At 39.4% G+C, this 24,519-nt stretch overlaps 2 protein-coding genes across 3 annotated transcripts; both read left to right on the top strand.

Annotated features, from left to right (window-relative positions):
- Window positions 1–207: 207 nt before the first annotated feature.
- Window positions 208–4,018, top strand: LOC145430536 (ryanodine receptor 2-like). The gene is made up of 4 exons (XM_080305759.1): window positions 208–489; window positions 2,923–2,987; window positions 3,171–3,271; window positions 3,841–4,018. Exons 1-4 carry the CDS (start codon window positions 339–341, stop codon window positions 4,016–4,018), a joined length of 495 nt encoding a protein of 164 aa, XP_080161885.1. The 5' UTR covers window positions 208–338.
- Window positions 4,019–16,391: 12,373 nt separating this feature from the next.
- On the top strand, window positions 16,392–24,283 carry chrm3b (cholinergic receptor, muscarinic 3b). 2 transcript variants are annotated; one of them, XM_026177681.2, is made up of 6 exons: window positions 16,392–16,516; window positions 19,987–20,108; window positions 20,515–20,612; window positions 21,141–21,436; window positions 22,720–23,423; window positions 23,540–24,283. In XM_026177681.2, the coding sequence occupies exons 2-6, from the start codon at window positions 19,994–19,996 to the stop codon at window positions 24,052–24,054; spliced, it is 1,728 nt and encodes a 575-aa protein (XP_026033466.1). In that variant the 5' UTR covers window positions 16,392–16,516; window positions 19,987–19,993; the 3' UTR covers window positions 24,055–24,283. The 2 variants fall into 2 exon arrangements, with proteins under 2 accessions (XP_026033466.1, XP_026033467.1); XM_026177682.2 differs by having other exon boundaries at window positions 16,414–16,512.
- Window positions 24,284–24,519: the final 236 nt, after the last annotated feature.

Raw genomic sequence — 24,519 nt, 5'->3', positions numbered from 1 at the left:
AATGAGCTTTGGTCCGCAGAAGGTAGACAGCAGCGTTTCTAGATCATATTCACATATGGCTTCTTTGTAACCTGCAGAGTTGAGGGCACTGTGAACTTCATTCACTAACAATGATTTTTCAAAATGTTACTGGACCTCTACAGTGACTAGAATCATGCCTGTTTTACTGCAAAGAGACTTACAGATGTCATGTCTTCTGATGTTTCAGAAACATTAGTGTGTTCAAGCTGTTTGTGACAGTCATGGTTCTGCCCATTAAAAACCCAATGCAAAAGATTTGACCTCTGTTACCCCTGTACCCCCCTTCCTGTGTATCTCTCTCTGTTCCTCAGTGTTACATGTTCCACATGTATGTGGGAGTGCGAGCAGGTGGAGGAATTGGTGACCAGATCGAGGATCCAGCTGGTGATGAGTACGAAATCTACCGGATCATCTTTGACATCACTTTCTTCTTCTTTGTCATTGTAATCCTCCTGGCTATCATCCAGGGTGAGGCATCCTACACATACATGCACACAAACAGTTTAATGGAAACACAAGCAGTTAATTAGGCAACTATTAGCCAAATGAATACATTCTAATATTGTAAAGTAGAGTAAACACCACAGGAAGTGGTGATTCAAATGTATAATTATTTTGAGAGCAATCATTTCTGGTTCTGTTTGGTTTCCAATATTTTGGTTGTTCTGTTTATTTCAAATTGACTAGACTAAATAATCGCGACGTCTCTCCAAAGTGGAGTACACTTGAACACCACCTTAAACAGTTTCCTGCTTGTAAATTCAGATAAAACTGAGCTTATTGTACTTGGCCTTAAAAACTTCAATGAAACATAGTGCCTAACCAGATACGAACTCTGGGGAAAGGATATGTGCATACTAAACAAAATATAGGACTGCTTTCTTTGCACAACATCTCTAAAACTAGAAATATTCTGTCACAGAGTGACGCTGAAAACCTATTTCGTGCATTTATTACTTCTAGGCTGGACTACTGTAATTCATTATTGTCAGGATGTCCTAAAAACTCACTGAAAAGCCTTCAGCTAATCCACAATGCTGCAGCAAGAGTCCTGACAGGAACTAGATATATTGTATTTCTCCCATACTAACGTCTCTTCATTGGCTCCCTGTTAAGTTCAGAACTGAATTTAAAATCCTCCTCTTCCCATAAAAAAACGTAAACATTACTTATTATTAAACTCTGCCTATCTTCCACAGTGTGCCTTTTATCGACAATAATACAAAAAAACAAGCGCAAACCCCAACAATCATATGACCCTCCTACGAGGAACCACTCTGGGAAGGAAAAACTCCCTTTTAACAGAAGGACACCTCCAGCAGAACCAGGCTCAGGGAGGGCGGCCATCTGCCACGATTGGGCTGGGGGAAGGAAGGCAGGACAAAGACGTGCTTTGAAAGAGAGCCAGAGATTAAAAGTAACTAATAATTAAATGCAGAGCGGTGTACAAACACAAAGTGAGAGAAAAAGGTCACTAAAGAAGAAACAGTGCAACACGGTAACTAAGGGAGGTTCAGGGTCACCTGGTCCAGCACTAACTATATGCTTTATCAAACAGGAAAGTTTGAAGCCTAATCTTAAAAGTAGAGATAGTGTCTGTCTCCTGAATCCAAACTGGAAGCTGGTTCCACAGAAGAGGGTGTACTGTACTGTAAACTCTCAATCAGAACACCTAAGATGGGTTTAGATGGGTCTTCTTGCATGAAAGTGAACTAAAATATACCACCAAGGCAACGGACCAGTGGCGGAAGAAGAAGCAGCACATTAGTTGTGCTGCCTTCCATGGAGTGGCCGAGCCAGTCTGCAGAGCTCAGTCCAATAGAAAATTGATTGATTGATTGAATCTTTATTTTGAACATGTTGAAAAAGTACAACAAAATAGAATTAAAAGAGACAAATGAACAAAGCAAAACAAAAGGAAAACGAGCAACCACAACTCCAAATAACGTTCATGTTCAAAAAGGAGCAGGAAGAAGCATATGCTTATTTAATCCCACCCCTTTTCCACTATCTAGTATCAATAGACTACAGAAATCTGTGGAGGCTTTGAATTCCCAAGAAGGAGCCAAGTAATCTGAAGAATTTCTGTAAAGAGGGATGGGCCAAAATCACTCGTAAGATGTGCAAACCTGGTGATCACCTAAAAGAAATGCCTTACCACTGTGTGTGCCAACAAGGGTTTCTTCACCAAGTGCAAAGTCATATTTTGGTTGGGGATTAAACATCTGTTTCACTCAGTGATATGCAAACCAATCCATAACTTCAATGAAATTTTAGATTTTAGGTTGATATTCTTTCTCTCTCCATTAAAATGTAACTACCATAAAAATTAGAGACTGTTCATTTCTTTTCCAGTGAGAAACGTTAGTGGTAGTAGAAACTGAGTAGGGACCAAATAATTATTTCCCTCTGCCACACATATTGACAATGATGATAACTAAGCTTGTCAAAAACAAAAGTTTGGGGCCTAATCGTAAAAGTAGGGTGTCTGTCTCAGGAACCCAGACTGGAAGCTGGTTTCATTGGAGAAGAGTTGGTTAGAGCTGAGGGCTCTACCTCCCATTCTACTTTTGGAAACAAACCAAGCGTTGGCTTACATTCTGACACTACAGTGCTCAGTTGGATTAATATGATATTATGAGGCTTTTAAAATATGATGGGTCCTGGAACATTCAGGATTTTGCATCTGTGTAGGCTTTGTCTTTAGTGTTTATATCCTTCCCTATAGGGACATACACACTTTGGACGTAATATAGAGAATGTAACTGAATAGCAAAAAAGACTCCTTTAGAAGTATTATAGTAGATATAGTAGATAGCCTGTGGTTTTCATATCTATTGTTGTATTCAGTGTAATAATGTGGACCAGCATGTTTAAGCTCCACCCTCTCTGAAATCCTAGGGTTAATCATTGATGCTTTTGGAGAGCTGAGGGATCAGCAGGAACAAGTGAAAGAAGACATGGAGGTGAAAACACACACAACAGTTCAATGCAGTTTTTTTTAAATTCAGGCATATGAACATGTAAAAATATAGATTTTGTGGTTCTTTTGTTTTGTATAGCTGTACCTCCAACAGAGGCATAGATGAAGATTGCCAATAGGTTACAATAAATGACAACCACCTAACTATCACGTGTTTCTCTTGCAGACCAAATGTTTTATCTGTGGAATAGGTAATGACTACTTTGACACCGTGCCACACGGCTTTGAAACGCACACTCTACAGGAGCACAACTTAGCCAACTACCTGTAAGTACGTCTGGAGAGTGTCTGTATTTCTGTGTGTGTTATTGTACCTTTTAACACCTACATCATCATAGATCATCACACCTACATAGTACACAGTCTTTCAGGTCAGTTAATGAAAGATAGGTACCCAATCTTGGTGTACTTGGGGCTTGGTCCCCAATCTCAGGTGGGCGATGATATCTATGATATTTGTCCTGGCTTGTTTTGTACCACAGCATTTGTGTTACACTGAGGTGTGTTTCCACATTATTATCCCCAGTGTTTGGACACTTATTATCCAGTTACATACATTTCAGTGTGGTATTACTCAACTGTAACCACAGTTGCTACCATGATACTACTTGGATATTAAGTGCTTGTTACTTTGGTAATTGAGTCGTAATAACTTAGAAATGACCACGTTACGTTCTTGTCTTTGCCTTGTTACCCAGCCAGCAAGTGCCACTGTAACATCTGGCACTGATGCTGTGTGACTAATATATGCAATGATAATACTGTTTGTGTTTTCTAACAACTGTGTGTGTGTGTCTGTGTGTGTGTGTGTCTGTCTGTGTGTGTGTGTGCTTCAGATTCTTTCTGATGTATCTCATCAACAAAGACGAAACAGAGCACACAGGCCAGGTAAGCACCTTTCCAATCTCTCTGCCAGTAAATATACAAGACTGTCATCCTGTTACATGGTCAGTACAGTTTAGCTTCAAACTCTCTCTAAGTGTTTCTAACAGTTTATTAATGGCTGCTAACTAGAGCTGGGCGATATAAGATTTTTTCATATCACGATATGTTTTTTTCATTTCAGGCGATAACGATATCTATCACGATATAAGCCAAATAACTATATTTGTAAGATTTAAATGTGCCGTTGCTCACAAGTAAAATGTGAAATAATCAGCAGCTTGTTATTATTTAAATATTTATTTCCCATAATAAGTTCAACAGGGTAGATGTACTTAAGGAACATGAGACTTTTTCAGATAAATAAAGGCAAATATTGCAAACTACACAAAAGGCAGCCGCTAAAGCGTTTAAGTTTCAAAATAGAACAAACAAAACAGACTAAATTGTCAATTCCACTTAGAAACAAAATATTAATTCTAAAAATAAATCTTAGTTTGTTTTACAGAAGAACAGACAAAACTGACTAACTTTTGTCAATATCAAATAAACTGAGAACTAAAAGGAAATTCTCAATCTCTCCTTGTTGTATAGCTGAGCTTTTCAAACAGTTTCAACAGTTACTTTAGTCTGACAAAAGCCGAATGACGAATCAGCGCTTCCAGTCAGAGACTGAGGCTATGTCCACACGTACACGGGTATTTTTGAAAACGGAGATTTTCCGTTTTCGTTTTAAAAAATAATCCCGTCCACACATAAAGGCAGAAATGAAGGAAAACGCTGCTATGAACATGCCAAAGCAGCAGGTGGCGCTAGATTCCTAACCGTGCAGAAATGTTGGCCAATCAGAAGTCTAGAAGCCTCGGTGGGAAAAAGTAAACAAAGCTGGGGCATAGAAGCAGAACCGAGTCGTATGTGTGGAGGGACAGTAACTGTGTGTATATGTAAGCATTTAAACACTGCAGAGAGTAGAATTAACAGTAACAGTATTGTAGAAATTCATTTCACTGAAACAATAACGTGGCGCACAGTGTGACGTCAAAAAATGCGCACACCTTTGACGCTGCGTTTTCTCCGTTTTTCTAGTCCACACGTAAATGCAAAAACGATGTTTTCAAAAATCTTCGTTTTCAGTGACCAAAAGCGCCGTTTACGTGTGGACGAAAGGTGCAAACGCATAGAAAAATCTGCGTTTTCAAAAATACCCGGGTACGTGTGGAAGTAGCGCATGCACCAGTTTATTGTATTTCCAGACTTGCTTTCGGCACAATTTACAGTGCGCGCTACTCTGTTTTTTGTCAGACTTGAAATAGCCGAAATACCTTCACACTACGGAACTTCTCTGGCTCTTCTGTTCGACAATCTCTCCGGCATTGGAACCATCATCTGTTTTCTCTTCGGTAACCTTCGGTCACGCTCGGTTGATTTTTCTAGTCGGCACACTCATTTCCTCCATTACCCGGGCGGTACGGTGGTTGGCTGCTTCCCAAACAAATACACATGTGCGGCTTGGCACTTGTGCTGTACGTAACAAGTCACGTGACGTGACGCTGCGGCTGTGATTGGTTCGGCTCTGCGCTACTTAATTTGGATTGGCTGTTCTTTTTTTTTTTTCTTTTTTTTTAAGAGGACAAGAGCGGCAAGGTCTATCGCGATAGTTTAATTTTTCTATCGAGAAAAAGTTATATCGCGATACATATCGTTATCGTTCTATCGCCCAGCTCTACTGCTAACATTGTTAAAGCCTCAGTATGGAACATGGAAAATCACCTCTGGTCATATTTGTATGTTCGATCACATACAAAGGATAACATTTCCTGTAATGTTTAACTAATTCCTGAACAAGGGCCTCAAAACAAACTTGTTATCAGTTTTTATCTTAATTGTGATTAAAGCAGAATACTTTATAGAAGTTATTCATAAATGTTTTTGTAGTAATGAGTTTTGTTAAAAGCTAAAAACTGGCCAGTCTCCCATTCAAGATCATTTTGTTGGATATATACTGATGATAATCATCATGGGTGCTATTTCTGGATCACGTTCTAGAAGTCCTGTTTTGACCACTTGCTCTGTGAACCCTGAGATTACACTGTGGACATTCACAGACAACTTTTACTTTCAAAATGGCCCGAAGTCCATGTAGCGTATCGTCACTGGGAATGGAGTGCTACAACAGGGCAGTTTCAGCAGTTTCCAGTCCAGGAATCCAAAGTTTAAACAACAACGTGTAAGGAGTGGTGAATGATGAAGGCTTGCCTTTTTCATACGCTGAAGGAGACCCAATAACGCGTTACTGCCCATCTCTGATGGTGGATCTCAAGGGAAGAAACATTTGGCGATGTCTGTTGGGTTCTAGACTTCAGGCAGTTACTGACCGAAATTACTGATGGATTTATGGACCTAAGTATAAAAATTGTTGTAATATCTAAATAAATAAAGCAGTATTTTGTTAAACTCCTGGAATTAAAGGTAAACGACAGTTTGGTCATGTGATTAAAAATCCACTGTGGGGTTGTAAGAGGCAAAATTGAAAAAACAAAAACAGTCTGTCATTGGGCACTGGACCGGACTGTAAGTTCACTGTTGAGCATGCTGTGTCCACACACTGTACCATGCCAGCACTGTGTGTGAAGGGACCCTTAATTATATGCTCATGGCTTACCACATTTATTTGTTCTAGAAGTTTATGGCTGCAGATATAGCTGCATGCTTGTTAGCTAAGAGGAATAATCAGCCAGAATGGAGCAATCAGATGTGTTTCCTGCAGCACTAGAATAGCACAACAAAGCAGTGAGGAGACAGAAAGGGGGGACGGGAGGTTGCAGTGCCTTATCTAGCTGGGGAGGATCTATGAAAGCTAGACAAGAAAAGTAGCTTCATAATAATACCGCATACAAACTGAGGAGAACATATGAAGCTAAGAGTACCACAGAATAATATTCTATAGAAGTAGAAGAAGAGAAGGACTTTGGATATCACAGATGTTATGGCTCAGGGGTTCTTAGGTTGACCAGACTGTAACTAGCCTCAAACTAGGGTACAGTAGATAAACTTAGGGCTAGGTTACATTTTAACCACATTTCGTTTTGTACAACATTCCTTCAGTAAATCCTTTTTTTCTGTTTTACAGAACTTCTAATTCCATTAGTTACCATCATCTTGAAGGGTTCAGTTGAAACGCTAAACAACCATCACAGCCTATTTAGAGTTAAGATTAGGGGTACGGTTAGCATTAAGTTCATATTTACCAGGTTGTAAATTCAATTGGAATTTTCACCTGAAGTCTAATAACAGAAATTCTGAAGGTAAGATGCATGTATGAGACCTAAGGTAATGTCTTGAGAACAGTAATGTTATGTTTAGCATGTAGCTAAAATGTAACCTAACCTCACCTTTAAGTGGGCTGTAAGTAAGTTGGTGGATGTTAAAAGGTTAATGAAATTTTTCGTATTTAATCTGTCTTTATAAAAACACATTTGGGGAAATATACAAAATATGTTTAAATTGACACCAGCTTACTCATCAGAATACAACAGATGTTGCTCGGTGGACCTAATAAGACAACAGGTTGAGTGTATGCTGCAGGTTCTGTTCAGCTATATGATGCAGAATAAATATATTTTTTTTATTGTATAATTTCTGATACTGCTATACAACCAAGTTTAAAGATCAACACTTGTCGTGGCTTTGGTTAGAAATCAGCAGCCATGTGTTACAGTCTGTGGGCTACTATTTTCAGTTTCTTAGAAATTGTAATAGTTAATTACAATTAGTTAATAGTGATGTGCGGATCGATGCTGAAATATCGATTCCTCCGATACCAGTCATTTGTGTTTTAGAATCGATTCTCACATTAAAATATCGATATTGTCATGAAATCAATATCCTTAGTATCCTTATTTTCCTATTTTATTGTTTTATGTACTTTAATAATGAAGGCTTGTAGAGCAAGGCCACTTTTGACTCACAAACTAAGTGCTCAGCCAGACTAAAAAAACAGGAAGTTTTAGTGCACAGGCATATTAATAGATAAGACACAGAAAAGAGGAACTTTGCCATATAAGCAATGTTACCTCCACAAACAGCCGAGACATGGTTTGCGATATATGTGGCAAAAAAGTGAGGTGTTGTGGCAACACCACTAACCTTGTCAAACACCTCAGAGTAAATCATATCACAGAATATGACGAGCTTATGCTGAGGCGAACAGAAGAGGAGGAGAGGGACAGGTGCTTCTAGGGCGAGAAAGACGTCTCTCACGGAGTCCTTTAGTGCTGCAGGCAGGCAAGATGTTCAAACTTCAGTTTTTTTTATTTCTATGTGATGAATTCTGCATTATTAAGTGATAAGAACAAGTAATCTGATGTCCTGTCATGTCATTATGATGCTATCATTTGAGATACAATAAATAAAATAAGTATTTGTACAAAGTTTCGTATCGGATCAGGATCGTCGATACCACCCTGAGTTTTACTTGGTATTGGATCGGAAAGGAAATCAGTGGTATCGCACATCACTACTCATTAAGACATTTTACCACAATTGTATTTGAAAAATAAGACAGTAGGCCCTGCTTTTCTGTCATTTAACCATCTCTGTTTGTAAAGGTTTGCTTAAGTTGGTTCTGAGGTCAAGCAAAAGACCTTAAGTGAGTTTAAGAGACGAATCACTTTTACCATTGTATATCTCAAAGAAAGAGGTAGAACAAATTAAAGCTTACTTAACTTTGTCTCAGAAGTAATTTAAGTTTTATATTTATTCAGTTATCTTTTATTTTCAGATAATAAAGAAGTAAACTGAGGTTTTGTTATATTTGTCTCACTCGATCTTAAAGGTGCAACAAGTAGCGTAATATTTCACTGGCTCTAACCTATAGATTTTGTTATCTGTCACCCTTTTATCTCTAAAACCCAAAACTGTCAGTAGTAGAGTGTGAGAAAGTTGAAAGGAATATCAGTTCAACTTGTATAAACTGTTTAACAGATTTAAGCTGCTGTTTGATGCAAAGTGTTTGATAATAAATCAGGCAGCTTAAAGTATGATGCAGTTTGTCAGAGAAGACAATGTCAGGAAGCCTATAAATGAAACTCTAGACTTTGCTGATGGAGACGCATTGGTAGGAACATGTTTGTTGTTAATGCTGTTGTGTTTAGGCTGGCACTAGAGGCCACTAAAGAGCCATGTTTACTGGTTTCACCTTTAAGTGAGTGCTGGTGCATGTGTAACTGATAACTGATGACTTTAACACTGATAACACAGTGGATGTCACAACTGCAATCAACCAGTGTAAGTGTCTTGAATTGTGTTCACTATACCATGCTGATGCGATGCCTCATTTTTATTTATTCCAATCCCTTTTCAGACTGAACCACGCCATTACCAAGTGGCATTTTGCTCATGTAAAAATAAATATTTTCCATATGTATCATGAAGGGGGAATGTTTAGTTTGCCACAAAGTCTACTTCATGTAGTAATTATGAGTAGGCTATTGCTACTTCTGAGAGACGAATGTGTAAAGAGGAAATTGATCTATAAGCAATGATAGATTTGCATGATTTTGAAAATAAAATTTTATTTATTAACTTGTTAATTGTAGAATGCTCTTAATTCAGCTGAATTTGTTAAATTTATTTCTAAAGATAATTTCTTTTCTGTGGTAACTTGTTACATAATATATACAGGCTGTAGGCACTTACATCCATCCATTTCCTTATCCAAAGATGAGTTTTAGTGGCAGCCTAAGCTGATCTTCTGGCCTCCTCCTGGGAGTGTCCTGAAAAAAAAAAAAACACTCTGAGGAGAGGCACAGGGATGACCTCCTCATCAGATGCCTGAACCACTTCAGCCAGCTTCCTTCAATGTGAACTAGCAGCAACTCTGCTCTAAGCTCCCTTTAGATGTTTGAGGTCTTCATCATTCCTTTCTTAAATGGATCCCAGCCACCTTAGAGAGGAAACTTATTTTTATTGCTTGTATCTGCAACACTATTCTTCAGAGCACTAGCTACAGAGCTTGCCCAAAGGTGTGGGTAAAGTGCTTTCTGGCTCAGCTCTCTCTTTACCGCAGTGGTCAATTGCAACACCAGGGCAACCAGTCTGCCAATCCTGCTCCTCCTCTACTTTTATGAGCAGAAATGGAGAAACTATGTACTATCCAAAGATCTAGCCTCTCCTGCAGCAAGTAGCACCCAGCCGACCACTTGCATGGTCCTAAATATTACTAAAGGAATGAAAAAAGGTTTTACTTACCTTGCCATCCTACAGCAGTAGCTAAAATATGGGTTTGATTCTAAATGCATTGTTATAATCCACTGGTTTATGCAAGCATGGATTCAAGGCAAGCCAAAAAGGAGGCAAATGGTGGCTAAAGTTAGCAGTTGGCACCCCACTTCTTCTTTATCGTTATCCAGGGATAAAATTGAAAGTGAAGACTCCCACTAGGCAGCAATCTGCCACCTACTGGCAGCGAGCACTTTGTAAGCAGTTTCTATTCATGCTTATTACACAGAACCTACCACAGGTGTGTCTAGGACAGGGGTCAGCAACCTTTAACACCCAAAGAGCCATTTGTTTCCACGCAAAAGAAAACAGTGGGAGCCGCAAATACTTTGTGACATCTAAAATGAAGATAACACTGTATATATTGTTTTTTACCTTTATGCTTTGTGTGAACAACTAAGGTATGTTGCTTATGACATCCATGAAGTTCTACAGAGAAAATTACATTTTATTTATGTAATGAACAAAAACTGTTGTGAGCCGCCCCCCTCATATCGCCTTTGGGCTTTTGGAGCCTTGACCTGACTTTTAAAAAATAACTGGGAAAAAAAGCTCTATGCTGCTAAAAAATGAAAAATATATATTTGCAAAATTCTGCTTAAATATGCATTTTACCTGGTTAATGCGTGTGGCGGGGCGTGGTCTGCAGCGCCGCTGCAGGGGAGGCGGACGCACCTGAGCGGCACCTGCAATCACGCCTCGCCGCCTTAACGTCTGGTGGTATGTGTGGGGCAGTGAGCTGCAAAGCTACAGCCGGCTGTATGTGTCAGCAACTGTGTGTGAAAAGTGGTCATTAAAGAGATGCTGAAAAGCGTGTTCATGCAAACATCGTCGGGTCTGCCGTGATATGTTTACAACGGGACTTCTGCTCCTGAACCTCTGCGCACAGCGTCTGCGAATCGGGGCTGTACGAAGTCAGTTTACGCAGGACTGTAAGCTGTCGTCTGTGAGGCGTGAGCGCTGTTTGTTTTAACATAGTTCACAATGGAGAACAGCTGCTGACATAATGTGGACCCGAAGGTCCATAATTGGCCTACGTGGGGTTGAAAGTCTCGATAAATGCACGCCGTTTCGGCGGGTATACCGGGTTCCACGAGTGTGACACTTATTTTGAGCGATGAAAAAATAATAGAATATAATTTTATTTTTAGATTTCAATATCACAATAATCTTCCAATTTAGAACTACAAGTTAAAAAAGAACTAATATAAATAAAATACACTTCAGCTAAACACTTCTAATTTATTTTCCCAAACCACGTGGAGCTGCACTGTAAGGACTAAAGAGCCGCAGGTTGCCGACCCCTGGTCTAGGAAATAATCACAAACTTTTTAGGTTTTCTTTAATAGTTTCTTAATATGCTATTAGAAGCAGACAGTTTTGCGTTTTGCAGCTCTGTTTTGTGCTTATTACACAGAAAATACCACAGATAATTGAGTGATAATAACTTACCACATTATTAAGTTCTTGTTTCCTTCTTGTTACCCTATCGTTGTTACTATTACCACTTTATTACAGAGCTACCATGATATTACTTGTTTTTACATTGTTATTATTTTGGTAATTGCATAGTAATAACTCATAAATGGCCACATTATTTCCCTCTTGTTTCCCTCTTGTTAGCCTACTTTATTCCAGAGCTGTAATAGAAAGTGCTACCGGGCTCTGTAGGCAAACTGCAAGGATAGGTTTTAGATAAAATAGCACCAAATATAGTCATAATGACAGAGGTCAGAGTGACAGGTTTGTAGTCTCTAAGACTTTTTTTTTGGTGCAGGAATGATGTTGTAGGCAACACAAAAGCCATAATAATGGAGGCTGTGGAGGCGATAGTATGTAGTATATAGATGTAGCCACTTCATGGTTGCCTGGCCCTTTAAAGGGCCATGGTGGATGCCTGGCTGATTCCTGGCTGATTGTCAGCAGATGCTTGATAGATGGATGCTCTCCGATGCATTCATTGGAGTATGAATGCATGTGAATGTTAGATACAAAGCACTTAGAAAAAAATGCTTGTGCAAATGGGTGTGAATGGATAATTGATGCATGTTGTGTAAAGTGCTTTGAGTGCTTAGATCAGGGGTGTCAAACTCCAGCCCTCGAAGGCCAGTATCCTGCTTGTTTTTGTGACATCCCTGCCCACCTGCTGCTGATTACCTGGATCAGGTGTGCTTTGCTAAGAAGAAGCTAACAGGGCAGGTTAGTTGGCAAACAAGCAGGACAGCGGCCCTCGAGGCCTGGAGTTCGACACCTGTGGCTTAGATAGAGTAGATAGAGCACTATACAAGAACCAGTCCATTAACCATTTACCACAGATCTTGGCTGTAATTCTTGAAATTTGCAAATCCCAAAAACCTTTGCAAGTGCTTGTGAGAAGTTGAGGTGGGCTACTCCACCACTGCTCTTACCTTTTGTGGGTCAGTCTTCAACTGCCCACTCTTGAGTATATATCCAAGAATGGACACAGTTTTTGCATGAAACTCACATTACTCTGCCTTTATGTAAATTGTAAATGGACTGATTCTTATAAAGCGCTTTTCTACTCTCCCTGAGTACTCAAAGTGCAGTTTACAATATGTCTCATTCACCCCATTCACACTCACTCATGCAAGCACTTCTAAACTCGAGTACAATCTAACCAACATGCGCACACATTCACACTCCGATGAATGCTTCGGAGGCTTGATACTAGATACTAACTTGGTCATTGGGGGTTAGTATCTTGCCCAAGGATATTTGGCATGCAGACTGGGGAATCCAAGGATCGAACCAGGGGGAAGCCACAGGGGGCTGCGGTGAAATGCCCGCAGGCTCTGCCGGCAGCCAGCCATGCCAGAGCAGACCAAGCCCCGGGCCCAGAAGCCCGAGGTCCGAGGGCACCTCACCCCCCGGAAGCGGCCCGGCCGAGTGTTATGTGGGAATAGGCCTGAGATGTTGCCAGAGAGGTGAAATTTACGACCCAACCTGACACATAAATATAGACAAACAGACACACACAGACACAAACATGAATTCCCAGCCTCATGCACACATATAAATACTCGACATTTGCCCAACATGGAGACAGAAATGAACACTGTACACACACTCCCCAAACATACTCTATACTCCCAGGTCCAGGTCCAGATACCATCACCCCCAGAGGGGCAATCCGGCCATAGGCCCAGGAGATGTTTCCCTTTGCCGTGGGATGGAGACAAGCAGACTGTCTCTGGTCCTGCAGCAGCAGGGAGGTCCAGCATCTCAGACCCCAACCAGATAGACAACTCCTCCTCCTGGCCCCCCGCCCCCTTCATACCACAGACTCATATGTGATGTTGCTGCGTGCTGATCTAAATGGTAAATGGCCTGTATTTGTATATTTACTAGTTCCTAAGGACCCCAAAGCGCTTTACACAACCAGTCATCCACCCATCCACACACACATTCACACACTGGTGAAGGCTAGCTCCTAGCCACAGCTGCCCAGAGGCGAGGCTGCCGGACACTGGCGCCACCGGGCCCTCTGACCACAACTAGTAGGCAACGGGTGAAGTGTCCTGCCCAAGGACACAACGACCGAGACTGTCCAAGCCGGGACTCGAACCGGCAACCTTCCGATTACAAGGCGAACTCCCAACTCTTGAGCCACGATCGCCCCAGTGCATTTAAACCATGGGAGGGGCATGGTACTCTCTGCCAGAAAGCAGCTGGTGTCAGCATGGCCCCTCCCTGAGAACCCTTAATGTCTACATTTATTGAAAATTGAGAGGTGGACACTGGGCGCTGCATGTGTGGTGGTGTGATGGAGGAGGAGGCGGGAGGCAGTTGGGGATGGGGAGGGAAGCACTGGACGCACCACAAATAAGCTATGTTTTCATTTCAGAGTGCAATGAGACATTAAACTGTTTAATTTTCAATAAAAAAAAAACTGGAAAAATGGAGTGTTCTAAAATTTATGACCAGTAGTTTATATGTTTTACTTTGTTTTGAATTTAAAAACTTGTAGATAATGTGCAAAAAAATAGATTTTATTTATGTCTTTGTATAAATTTTTAACTTTGGATAATGGTAGCTTAGTGAAGATCCAAATGGTCCCTTGTAGCACATTTGTTAATGAATAAATCTTCTGAAGTAAACTTCACTTGGTTCATATGAAACCACTGTTCAGTCTCAATCCACACAGCATTATTGCCGCTTTATAAAGATGGAACCCTTCCCTACTAATGAAATATAGAAATGTGATCTGATCAAAGATCTTTAGACTCAATGGGGAGATTGAAATTGAGTCAGTGTTACTGGATAACTTAGTGTAACTGCTTCTTGAGTAGTTATGATACTTAGCATTGTGACTAATATCTTAGGAACTTCCACACAAGATAGCATTTGTTAGGATTTGTTACATTATTTAGTTATTCTGTGGTTGATGTTAGAGGAAAGCAGAGTTAGTATTTTGCTCTGCTGTTAGACCCATGAATTTAGGGTTTAACGTGTTCTTAGTATAGCTACAAGAGCCATGCATCCATTTTAGTACGCTTAAGTGGTTGATCTCTATAGAAGACCAACCATGTTTTCTCTTTCTCCCTGGTTTCTAGAAAATTGCTGGTTTCTAGTTGCTTTTTGGTGGAGGTAGAATTGGTGCATAAATACTCACCAGAAGTAGCTGTCTGAACCCTAGGGTTGAGACTAAATTGTACTAAATGACTAAGACTTGGTAGCATAAACTCTGTGGTGGAGCTTCACCATTGTATTTGTGTCTAGGGTTTCTGCCCTTACTGAACACATGACTTTTTCAGAGGGTGGTATGGGGAACTGTGACTAGGTGTAACTGGTAAGTGTATAAAGGGTAAAAATTGCACAGTTGAACTTGAGTAGTGTTGTAATTAATCTAGTAGTTTGATCTGGTAGCTTTATTGTAGACCACGTTAACTGCTTTGAATTGCTGTTGTGTCTTGTAGGTATTTTTATGTGCTTCCTTCAGCTTCCAGGCCTCTCTGGGGGGAAATATATCTCTGCCTCGAGTTTCAAGCTAAAAGTTACTTAGTAAGCAAATAGGGGAAAGTGTTGGAAGTCAGATTGTTATTTACAGCTAAATTTTATTTTGGACACAGATCTTGCGTGTTTGGTGTCATGAGAATGCAGCCATTCGCTTGCCATATGAAAGTGACACATTCATATGTCCTTATATGGTCAGGACAGTCTTCAAATTGGAAGGACTGTGTGTGTGTGTGTGTGTGTGTGTGTGTGTGTGTGTGTGTGTGTGTGTGTGTGTGTGTGTGTGTGTGTGTGTGTGTGTGTGTGTGTGTGTGTGAGACAGAGAGAGAACAAAGTAAGATCTTCCTGTCATTTTTTCCACTTCGACAAAAGTGTTTCACACATGGGTTCAAAGCCACTGTGTTACTTTATATTACATTACTTTTCCTTTATTTGTTTTTTTTTTACATTGCTGATGTTTTAAATAATTGGTTTTAAGGTGTATCCAGTCCTGTGTTTTATACTGCAGATATCTACAGTTTAATGCAACTTACCACCAGTCAGATATACCCATAATAGATGGTCTTTTGACTACATTTTTTTTCTAGTAAATTGCTTAAAAAGTTATGGACAAATATCAGGTTATGTCAGTTTCAGTAGTTTCAACCTCTCAAAGAGAACAGAAAACTAATCTTTAGCCCATTTTCCAATTAGTACCTCCTCGGCACGGCTCGCCACGGTTTACCATTTTTAAAAACGGGAAAATTGCTACAAAAAACCACACAGAGGTCTCCAAGTCTGACAAAAAGCCACAGACCGAGCAGCAGGTATATTCTTGCCTCGACGCCCACATTTATTGCTTTGTTCATGTGGGATGCTCACATATGTTGCTATGACAATGACCACGGACATAAGGTGGTTCTAAATTGTTATGTCATGGCAAGCTGTGTCTAGTTGGTGTGAATAGGTACTAATGGAAAAGGGGCGTTTGTCCTTTCAAAAGTTAGTGTTATCTTCCTATAATTTGATTGATTCTGTTCATCTGTATGTAGCATTTTCCAGATGAACCGAATCAACTTTTTGGGATGGATGACTGATCATGCATAAAGATATATTCCATTTAATTCTCAGTTTGTATCTTTTTTAGTTCATAAGGTCATTTTATTATCTGACAGTTTCTTGGTCAGATCCCTCACAACATCTTCTAGTTAACGCTAACTTGTAAAAGTACTCTTCTAAAAACCTCCCCTGCAGAAAGAAGCAAAGCTTTGGTCAAAGGCGGAGCTGGAGGATTCCGTCACTCACCCACTGAACTGCAGAAGAAAACTCTACGCTGCATGAGTAGAGCTAAGTTTCCCATCAGGATATCACAGTAGATACTGAGACAAGAGTGGGTAGGTAAGAGCAATTCAATGTGTAATTCAATGTCTAATAGTTAGGGTTTTATAAATACAGTCATTTACTATTCCTTAAGTAACTAGTGAGAGGTTTCTCATTGTTTTTAAATGCAAATTTTTAAAGTAAAGTCAAGGAGACTGTCTTTGATTTCATTCATAACTTATTGGAAAGGATTTGCATGTGCAGAGTATTTTCATGTACTTTCTTTAAGATTAAGTACTTACCGTTTTAGTTGATTCTTCTATTTTAATGTGTGTTTTGTTGACTTGTTTATGTAAAAGTCACTCTTCAGCTGAAAGGTTAAAATGTTTCTCTTCTACAAGATTATCATCAGTTCTAAGAACACCAGCCAAAGAGATTTTCTGTGATGAAATGATGTTTCTGGCTTTAATTAGTACAGCCTGTATTAGTAATGTCATCTATTCTTTACAGGCTATGCTAATCTATGCCAGAATCACCAATGCGATGGATGGTGAGGCTATAATACTGTTCAAAGATTTCTCAGTGTTTGTCAGCTTTTGTGGAAATGCAGTGCTGTCTTGCGTATTTAATACTAAGGACAATCAAAATGTATCTAGAGAAGGTTTGCTCTAATTTTATAGTCAACATATACAAGGTGACTCGCAGTTTGTATGCGGCAAAAAGTGTCAAAATCTAAAAAGGATGCCAGGAATGCTTTGGAAGAGAGGGGTTGTTTTTTCATGTAATTTGGGTTGCGAAAAGCAAAAGGATTTAAACGTAAATGTATAGTAAATGTGAATACATACATTTAATATGTCACTTGTTCTTTTCACGTTCAACTGAGTATCGAAAATAAGTAAACAACTCTGTTTTCACAGTTTTTTAAAACTGTGTTATAGAAAAGATGAAATAAGAACTGATGTTACAAACCACCAACCCTCCACACTGTGTTTGCTCACGTAAACAGCAGCTTCGTTTAGTTGGCTTTCAGTGTGGCCGTGTTTGATGCCATTTAATAGTTTATGGATTAGGTCGACCATTGTATGTCGGACGTGTAGCACTAAAATTCAATGTGATGTTTAACTATTTGAACAGGAGAAAGTATGTAGGTATTGCACACTGATCCTGTGCAAGATTACACTCTGACTTTACATTACAGTGTCCTGTTGATAAAATAAGTTCAGGTTTCAGTGAGGCAGGTTAAGAGGATGCTGTGGCAGACAGACAGAGGTCAAACATGATGAAGGATCTTACCTGGTAAGCTGGGGAGTTTGAATTTGTTCTTCTATTAAGAGAACTGTTTTACTGTTTTACTGGGCTCTTGTTGGATTGGTAGCAGGTTCTACATGTCTGCAGTCACTCAGTGAACAAAGGATGGCTGACTATGTTTTTCATACATAAAGAAGCATGTTTAAATTTATACCTCTTATACATCTACTAAGAAGTACTTGCCACTATTCCCTGTGCAATATTTTGGCAGATGTGCAATTACCATCCCTATCCTTAATCACCATAGCCATTCTACCCTTATTTATTATATCCTATTATGATGCCCATGTACAAACTCCCACAGTGTGGGAGTTTATTGTATATTGTTTTCTTTACTTCTGCACCTTTGTAGTCTTGCTACCTAATTTTGCTGTGCATTCAACTGTACAATGACAATAAAAACGTTTTAAGTTCTAAGGCAATTCACTTGTCTCACAACAGCCTTGACTGAATTTATGCTGTCCTCATTACAAGTTTTTGACTGTAATGTATTTTCAACTACATAGCTAACTTGTTATATCCTTTATCAATGCATCCTCTAAGGCACAGATGGTTTGTTGTATTTGGTAGGGTTTAATTGTGAAAAATATGCAAATATTTGTAAAACATAAAAGAAAGCAAATTGTATGTGTATTATTACAGAAGTAAAATAACAATAACTGTAACATATGAGCAGCCTAGAGAAACAGTACTGTACAGACACATTTAATTTGTCTGCAAATAACCATGATCACAGATACAGTACTCAGTCCCAAAAGATAGTCAAAAAGCTAGCAGCTTAGAAATGAAGCCATATTAAGCAAGGATTAAAAGGATTATTGCACTGCGATGCTCGGTCTATGAACCACTGAGCAAAAAGGAAGCTCCTTAGTGACCCCCATGTGTAACCACAGTGATTATTACAGGCTCACATCCTTTGCAATACTGCTATTTACAATGACCACAAGATGGTGCCAAAGGCAGTACCAAAGAAAGAAAAGCTATGGTTCCAATACAGGAATTTCTTTTAGGAAGCTCTTTTCACAGTTTCACACTGGGCTTCTCCGGTCCGCACATTAAAGCAGACTTGAGCAAGAAACTAAACTCTTAATGTATCCATGTGTATGTGTGATTGGGAAAATGCCTTACACATATGCTGTGCATATAGAATAAACAGTTGTGATTATGTGTAAACTAGTGAATGACTTTTAGCAAAACTGCTTTTAGATTTAAGTAGGAGTAGAAAAACGTTGTGCAAGAGCCAATCAAAGCAGCCACCGCTCTAAGTTTATACCTTACTAGTATCTAAATGGATGAGTTATTAAAAAGAATCTGACCATTATAATGTCCTTATGAAGAGAGAAACTATCCAAAGTAACCAGTTTGTAAAGATATTTGTAATGCTTATGACCTTTAGATAATTATTTACTTTGTTACTTTGTACCTCCTTACATGATGTTCGGTGTGACTTAAGGAATTGGGAACAACCAAGTAACCTCGTAACCTCTAAGGCTGAAAAATGAAGCCAACATGAAAGTGCCAATAACACTGGTACCTCTAAAGGTAAATTGAGGGTGATTCCAAAACTGAGGTAATCACAATAGGGCAATCAATTACTTTTCAGACTTTTCTGTGTGATTGACATGTAGCTATTTCCAAACTGCTTGCTAGGACTCACTCTGTAGGTGGGTGGATCGATCTAAACATTGACAATATCGATACCAATGATGGTAATGGTATCAGACTGATATCAGCGCGATTGATATATACTCTTCCCTAAGCTGACTTTATAAGCTGATATGAAATGTTTGTATCTGTATTGGTATAGGCAATACCATCTTTGTATTTATTTGGTATCAGCATCAGAATGTGTAGTATGGCACACCACTACTCATCTCAGTCAACTGGAGTCACTGAACTGGACCTCTCAGTTTGGTTTGTGATATTTGGAGCAATCTAATTGATTTGAGAAATATTATGGCTTGCTATGAGGTACCAACAGTCCAAGACATTTATGTGCTTTGGTGAGTGAATGCTAGTAATTTATTAGTCTGTCACTTTGCACCAGTGATCAGGTGTATCAGGAAATCATATGATTGCACCTTGCTAATGCTGACAAGCTGGACTGGATAGTCTGGATAAAGTAACATGTCTTGGCTGACTGAAATGGTACCTTATTGTCATTTGTAAAAGTATCAGCTGAATTCCTTAATCGTTCATTTTTATGTATTAAAATGATTTATTCTGTTTTTTTCTTTCAGATGTGTCATGGTCAAAATGAACCTGACCTCCAGCTCTGATCCTGTCTACTTCCTTACCAGCAGATTTCCTGGTATGAGAGACCAGCCAGATACCATCATCAAAGCTGACTCTGCTATCTTAGGTACTATGCACAACTGTAAAGCTGTGTAAATTATATGTGTACATGTTAAATGATATTCTATCTGAAAGAACACGTGCAGGGAATAGGAAATTAAAGAAAACAAAAGAATTTAAGATTATGCCTATATTCCTGCAGGACAATGCGTGGAGGAAAAAGAAGACATACGAAGGATAGTCAAAGAACTAAAAAAGCAAAAAATACCAAAATGTAACAGAAAGCCACTTGACTTTAGGCTGGTGACAGAGAGATAATAATGTAAGGCTGCGAAAAGAATTGTGGCAATCTGAAATGGAAATATGATTTGTAGGCACAATAATTTCAAATCATTGCTTTGTTTTTTCCAAATTAGGTTATTTTATTAGTTGAGAAAATTGATTCACAATAATAATATTCTCCACATTTTCAGGTGGCTCCTACCAGAGTATGGGCAATTCAGCAGATAACAGAACATTAATGCTGCCTCCAGATGAGTTTAATCCATTAGGAGGGCATACAATCTGGCAGGTAACTGTTGTGGCAACAGTTCTACTTTTAACTTTGATCTTATTAGATCTGTTTTAGGGCTTCACTGTATAAATTCCATTGCTTCAGTACCAAGCCATGGAACTCTAACTACCACCAAAAATTCAGCTCATGGGTCTAGGGGCTTGATGGCTCCTGTGAAAGTTTTGCGTACAGTAGATATTCCGGGGCAAACTTTGCATACATGAAAATTTATTTTCATAAAGAGACTTTTTACAAGTATGGTTACATTTTTGTTTTGTTCAGATTGAGATATTATTGCCAAACAAAACTGTTCCACATGTAATATAATGTTAAACTGACAGTGATGCAGGATGACATCTGCAGTGAAAGCACGTCATTTGAACCATTGCTTGACAAGTGAATAGTTTTCTGTATGTTCCTCATTTATCCTAAAGGTGTTATAGGTTTGGAGGAACTATATAGAGTAATAGGTCATTTACTGCACAATGGCTGTTGAGTTTAAGGAAGCAGTTCGTTTTTGATTTTTGCCTACGTCTTCACCTTCAGGTCATCATAATTGTCCTCCTCACTGGATCACTTTCTCTTGTCACTATTGTTGGCAACATCCTAGTGTTGGTGTCGTTCAAGGTAAATAAGGCACTGAAGACAGTGAACAATTACTATCTGCTGAGCCTAGCCTTTGCTGACCTGACCATTGGAACGCTGTCTATGAATCTGTATACCACCTACATCATCATGGACCAGTGGGCCCTGGGACCAGTTGTTTGTGACCTGTGGCTTGCGATAGACTATGTGGCCAGTAATGCCTCTGTCATGAATCTGCTAGTCATCAGCTTTGACAGGTAAGTTGAATTTAAAAAAAAAAATTCAGTAAAGTAAATCTATCTACCAGGGGTGCAACGATCGATATCGTATCGATATTGAACTGTTCGGGTGCTTTCGGTTCGGTACGCATATGTGTCGAACAATACAACATTTTTAATTTATTTTATCAACTTTCCTTCTGACGGTGCTGTCTGTGTTGAGCGCTCAGTGGATCTGCACTCGACAGTGCAGCCTAGGCGGAGTAGTCGAACGCAGATTCACTGAGCGCAGGGCAAGCTAGCGAGACAGAAGTTAAGCTCTCCTTGCAACATGGCAAATTGAACCTCCCCCACCCTCATTCAGATGTGCCGTTTGGAACTATTTTGGTTTTCATGTGACGTATGACCCTGAAGGTAAGCGCATCATGGACAAAAGTGAAACAATGTGTCGGATGTGCCACGCAATGCTCAATTACATGGGTGGGAGCTAGTGTGTTAGCGCAGTTAGCTCGTTAACGTGTTGGCCGTCCAGCCCCAGGCACGGGGCGATCCGCGGTAACTCGTTAACGGAGATTTGCCGTGTTGTGGCGTTAACGTCATTTCAGATTAACGCTGACAGCACTAGTGGGAATACAACGAATATGACTGCACATTTACTCCGACATCATCCTCGTGCAAAGACAAGTGGAAGCAGACAAAAACAACAAGCACGCATGCTACTAACTTTAGCCGAGTCATTTAGACAGCCGTTAGCACATGATTCTCCTTATGGGGACCTGATATGTTTAATATGCTGCTGAGAATATAGCCCAGAAGAAGCATATAGTATAGCTTTTATTTTGGAAAGAGCCATTTCTCTGTAATAAACTCTTTTCCAAAGATGAGTGATTTCTCCATCAGATAGATTTATTTTTTTTATCCCTTTATTGTTTCAGCAACATTAAATTTAAAAACTGTACTTTTGAGTTAAAATATATATTTATAATTTTAATAAATGACAAATTAAAAAAGCATGAACAATTTTTTTTTGTATTGAAAAAATATCGAACCGTGACACCAAAGTATCGAACCGAACCGTGAATTTTGTGTATCGTTGCACCCCTACTATCTACGGTCATGTATTTTGATGTATAAATTTTAATGATTTAAAAATAAATACATAAAACATGTATTGGAATCGCAAACATTTCCATGCTTTATGATTGAAATGTATCCATAGCCATGACAAAGCTTTCATGAGCGTCATGGGTTTGAAAATATCTAATTCTTTTGACTCTGAACAGCTTCAAATAGTTGCCTGCCTTCTTTTTGTATCCTCTTAGGTATTTTTCTGTGACCAGACCACTGACTTACCGGGCCAAGCGAACAACCAAGCGGGCCATGACCATGATTGGATTAGCCTGGTCTATCTCTTTTATTCTGTGGGCCCCAGCCATTCTGTTCTGGCAGTACATCGTGGGTGAGCGGACAGTACAGCCAAACGAGTGCTACATTCAGTTCTTGTCTGAGCCTATAATTACATTTTGTACAGCTATTGCTGCCTTCTACTTGCCAGTAACTATTATGGCAATCCTGTTCTGGAAGATCTATCAGGAGACAGAGAAGCGAGCTAAAGATGTACAGGGTCTCAAGGGATCTGGGTCAGGGAACAACCCAAATCAGGCTCCACATGAAAGGGGTAGTAGTGGAAAAAAAGGTGGAGAAAGTACACCCAACAACCAGAATATCTCAGCAGCTATGCTGCACCAGGTGAGGTCCCAAAACTACAGCAGCTATGGACTAAATCATTTGTCTTCTGAGAAGAACAACGCAAGCCTACCAGGAGGCGTAGAAAGTAGAGGGAAATGCAACATGTTCTGCTTTGAGATTTCATCTCTTCTGCCAGTTCACCATGCATCCAAGAGATTAAATGCCACATCACCACCAGCAGAACAGAGTAGCTGTGACAGCTTTAACAATAACGAGGCCTGGGATTCAGAAGACCAGTCAGGTTCAGAGGCAGAAGTCGATGCAAGATCTTCAAAAGGTTGGACATAGACCTATTTAGTGGTCTTTGTTTTCATAATATATTAATAAATACCCTACTACATGATGTTTAATGTTCATTACATGTCCCTTTTGATGTTTAATATATCTATATAGATGGTAAGAAGTCTAGAAAGGGGAAGGAAAACAAGGAAAAATATCCCCTGTCTACAAACATAAGTCCAAGAGGATCAAATGCAGCAACCTCCTGTTCTGCTGACCTGTCACCTACAGCTATCACCATGAAAGACGCTGCAGTGGCCAAACGCTTTGCCTCCAAGGCCAAGACGGAGATCAGCAAGCGCAAGAACGAAAAAAAGGCAAATGAGAAAAAAGCTGCAAGGACACTTAGCGCCATTCTGTTTGCCTTCATTACAACATGGTTACCATATAATATCATGGTTTTGGTCAATACTTTTTGTCAGGACTGTATCCCTGAAACTCTCTGGGCTCTGGGTTACTGGTTGTGTTATGTTAACAGCACAGTCAACCCCATGTGCTATGCCTTATGCAACAAGACCTTCAGGACAACCTTTAGAGATATTTTAATGTGTCAGTGGAATCAAAGAAAGAACAAGCCTCATTTTTATCAGAGACAGGCTGTGGCATTCCATAAGAAAGACCCCATGTAGAGTGTGGATCTTTGTTTAAAGCTGCACTTTCTAATCCACAATCAGAGTTGGATGCCTTAACTTTAATGGAAACATAATTAATTGAAATTCACCCTCACAAATATTTTTGTGTTCTATTAATTTATGTGTAGTTATTATTGTAGGGTTTTTACATTACAATATAAAGCCCCTTGAGGCAACTGTTGCTGTGATTTGGTGCTATATATAAATACAGTTAATTTGAATGTTATTGTATTCTTGCTTTTTTACCAAGCTACTGTAGTAGAAAAACCTATCGTCCAAAATATTGTATCTTCATTGCTTCATTTGGAATGGATAATTATCTTCCACAGATACTCCAAATAATCACGTTTCATGTATTTAGCGTCATATCCATAAAAAAAACTGGTCACCAGATATTACATAGTAATACAGATGAATCACTAGAATATATCACCTTCAGTGTTTTTGGTGGGTGTATCTTTA

The sequence above is a fragment of the Astatotilapia calliptera genome, chromosome 8 (assembly GCF_964374335.1).
Source record: "Astatotilapia calliptera chromosome 8, fAstCal68.1, whole genome shotgun sequence".
In the NCBI taxonomy this organism is placed as follows: domain Eukaryota; kingdom Metazoa; phylum Chordata; class Actinopteri; order Cichliformes; family Cichlidae; genus Astatotilapia; species Astatotilapia calliptera.
Note: the sequence above shows the minus strand (reverse complement) of the source record. Positions and strands in the feature narration are given on the sequence as shown.

Coding starts and splice junctions, on each gene's coding strand:
- chrm3b (XM_026177681.2), top strand. CDS start 19,994: ATGGTCAAAATGAACCTGACCTCCAGCTCTGATCCTGTCTACTTCCTT. Junction 20,109..20,514: donor AGCTGACTCTGCTATCTTAG/GTACTATGCACA, acceptor CCACATTTTCAG/GTGGCTCCTACCAGAGTATG. Junction 23,424..23,539: donor CGATGCAAGATCTTCAAAAG/GTTGGACATAGA, acceptor ATATCTATATAG/ATGGTAAGAAGTCTAGAAAG.
- LOC145430536 (XM_080305759.1), top strand. CDS start 339: ATGTTCCACATGTATGTGGGAGTGCGAGCAGGTGGAGGAATTGGTGAC. Junction 490..2,922: donor CCTCCTGGCTATCATCCAGG/GTGAGGCATCCT, acceptor CTGAAATCCTAG/GGTTAATCATTGATGCTTTT. Junction 3,272..3,840: donor CACAACTTAGCCAACTACCT/GTAAGTACGTCT, acceptor TGTGTGCTTCAG/ATTCTTTCTGATGTATCTCA.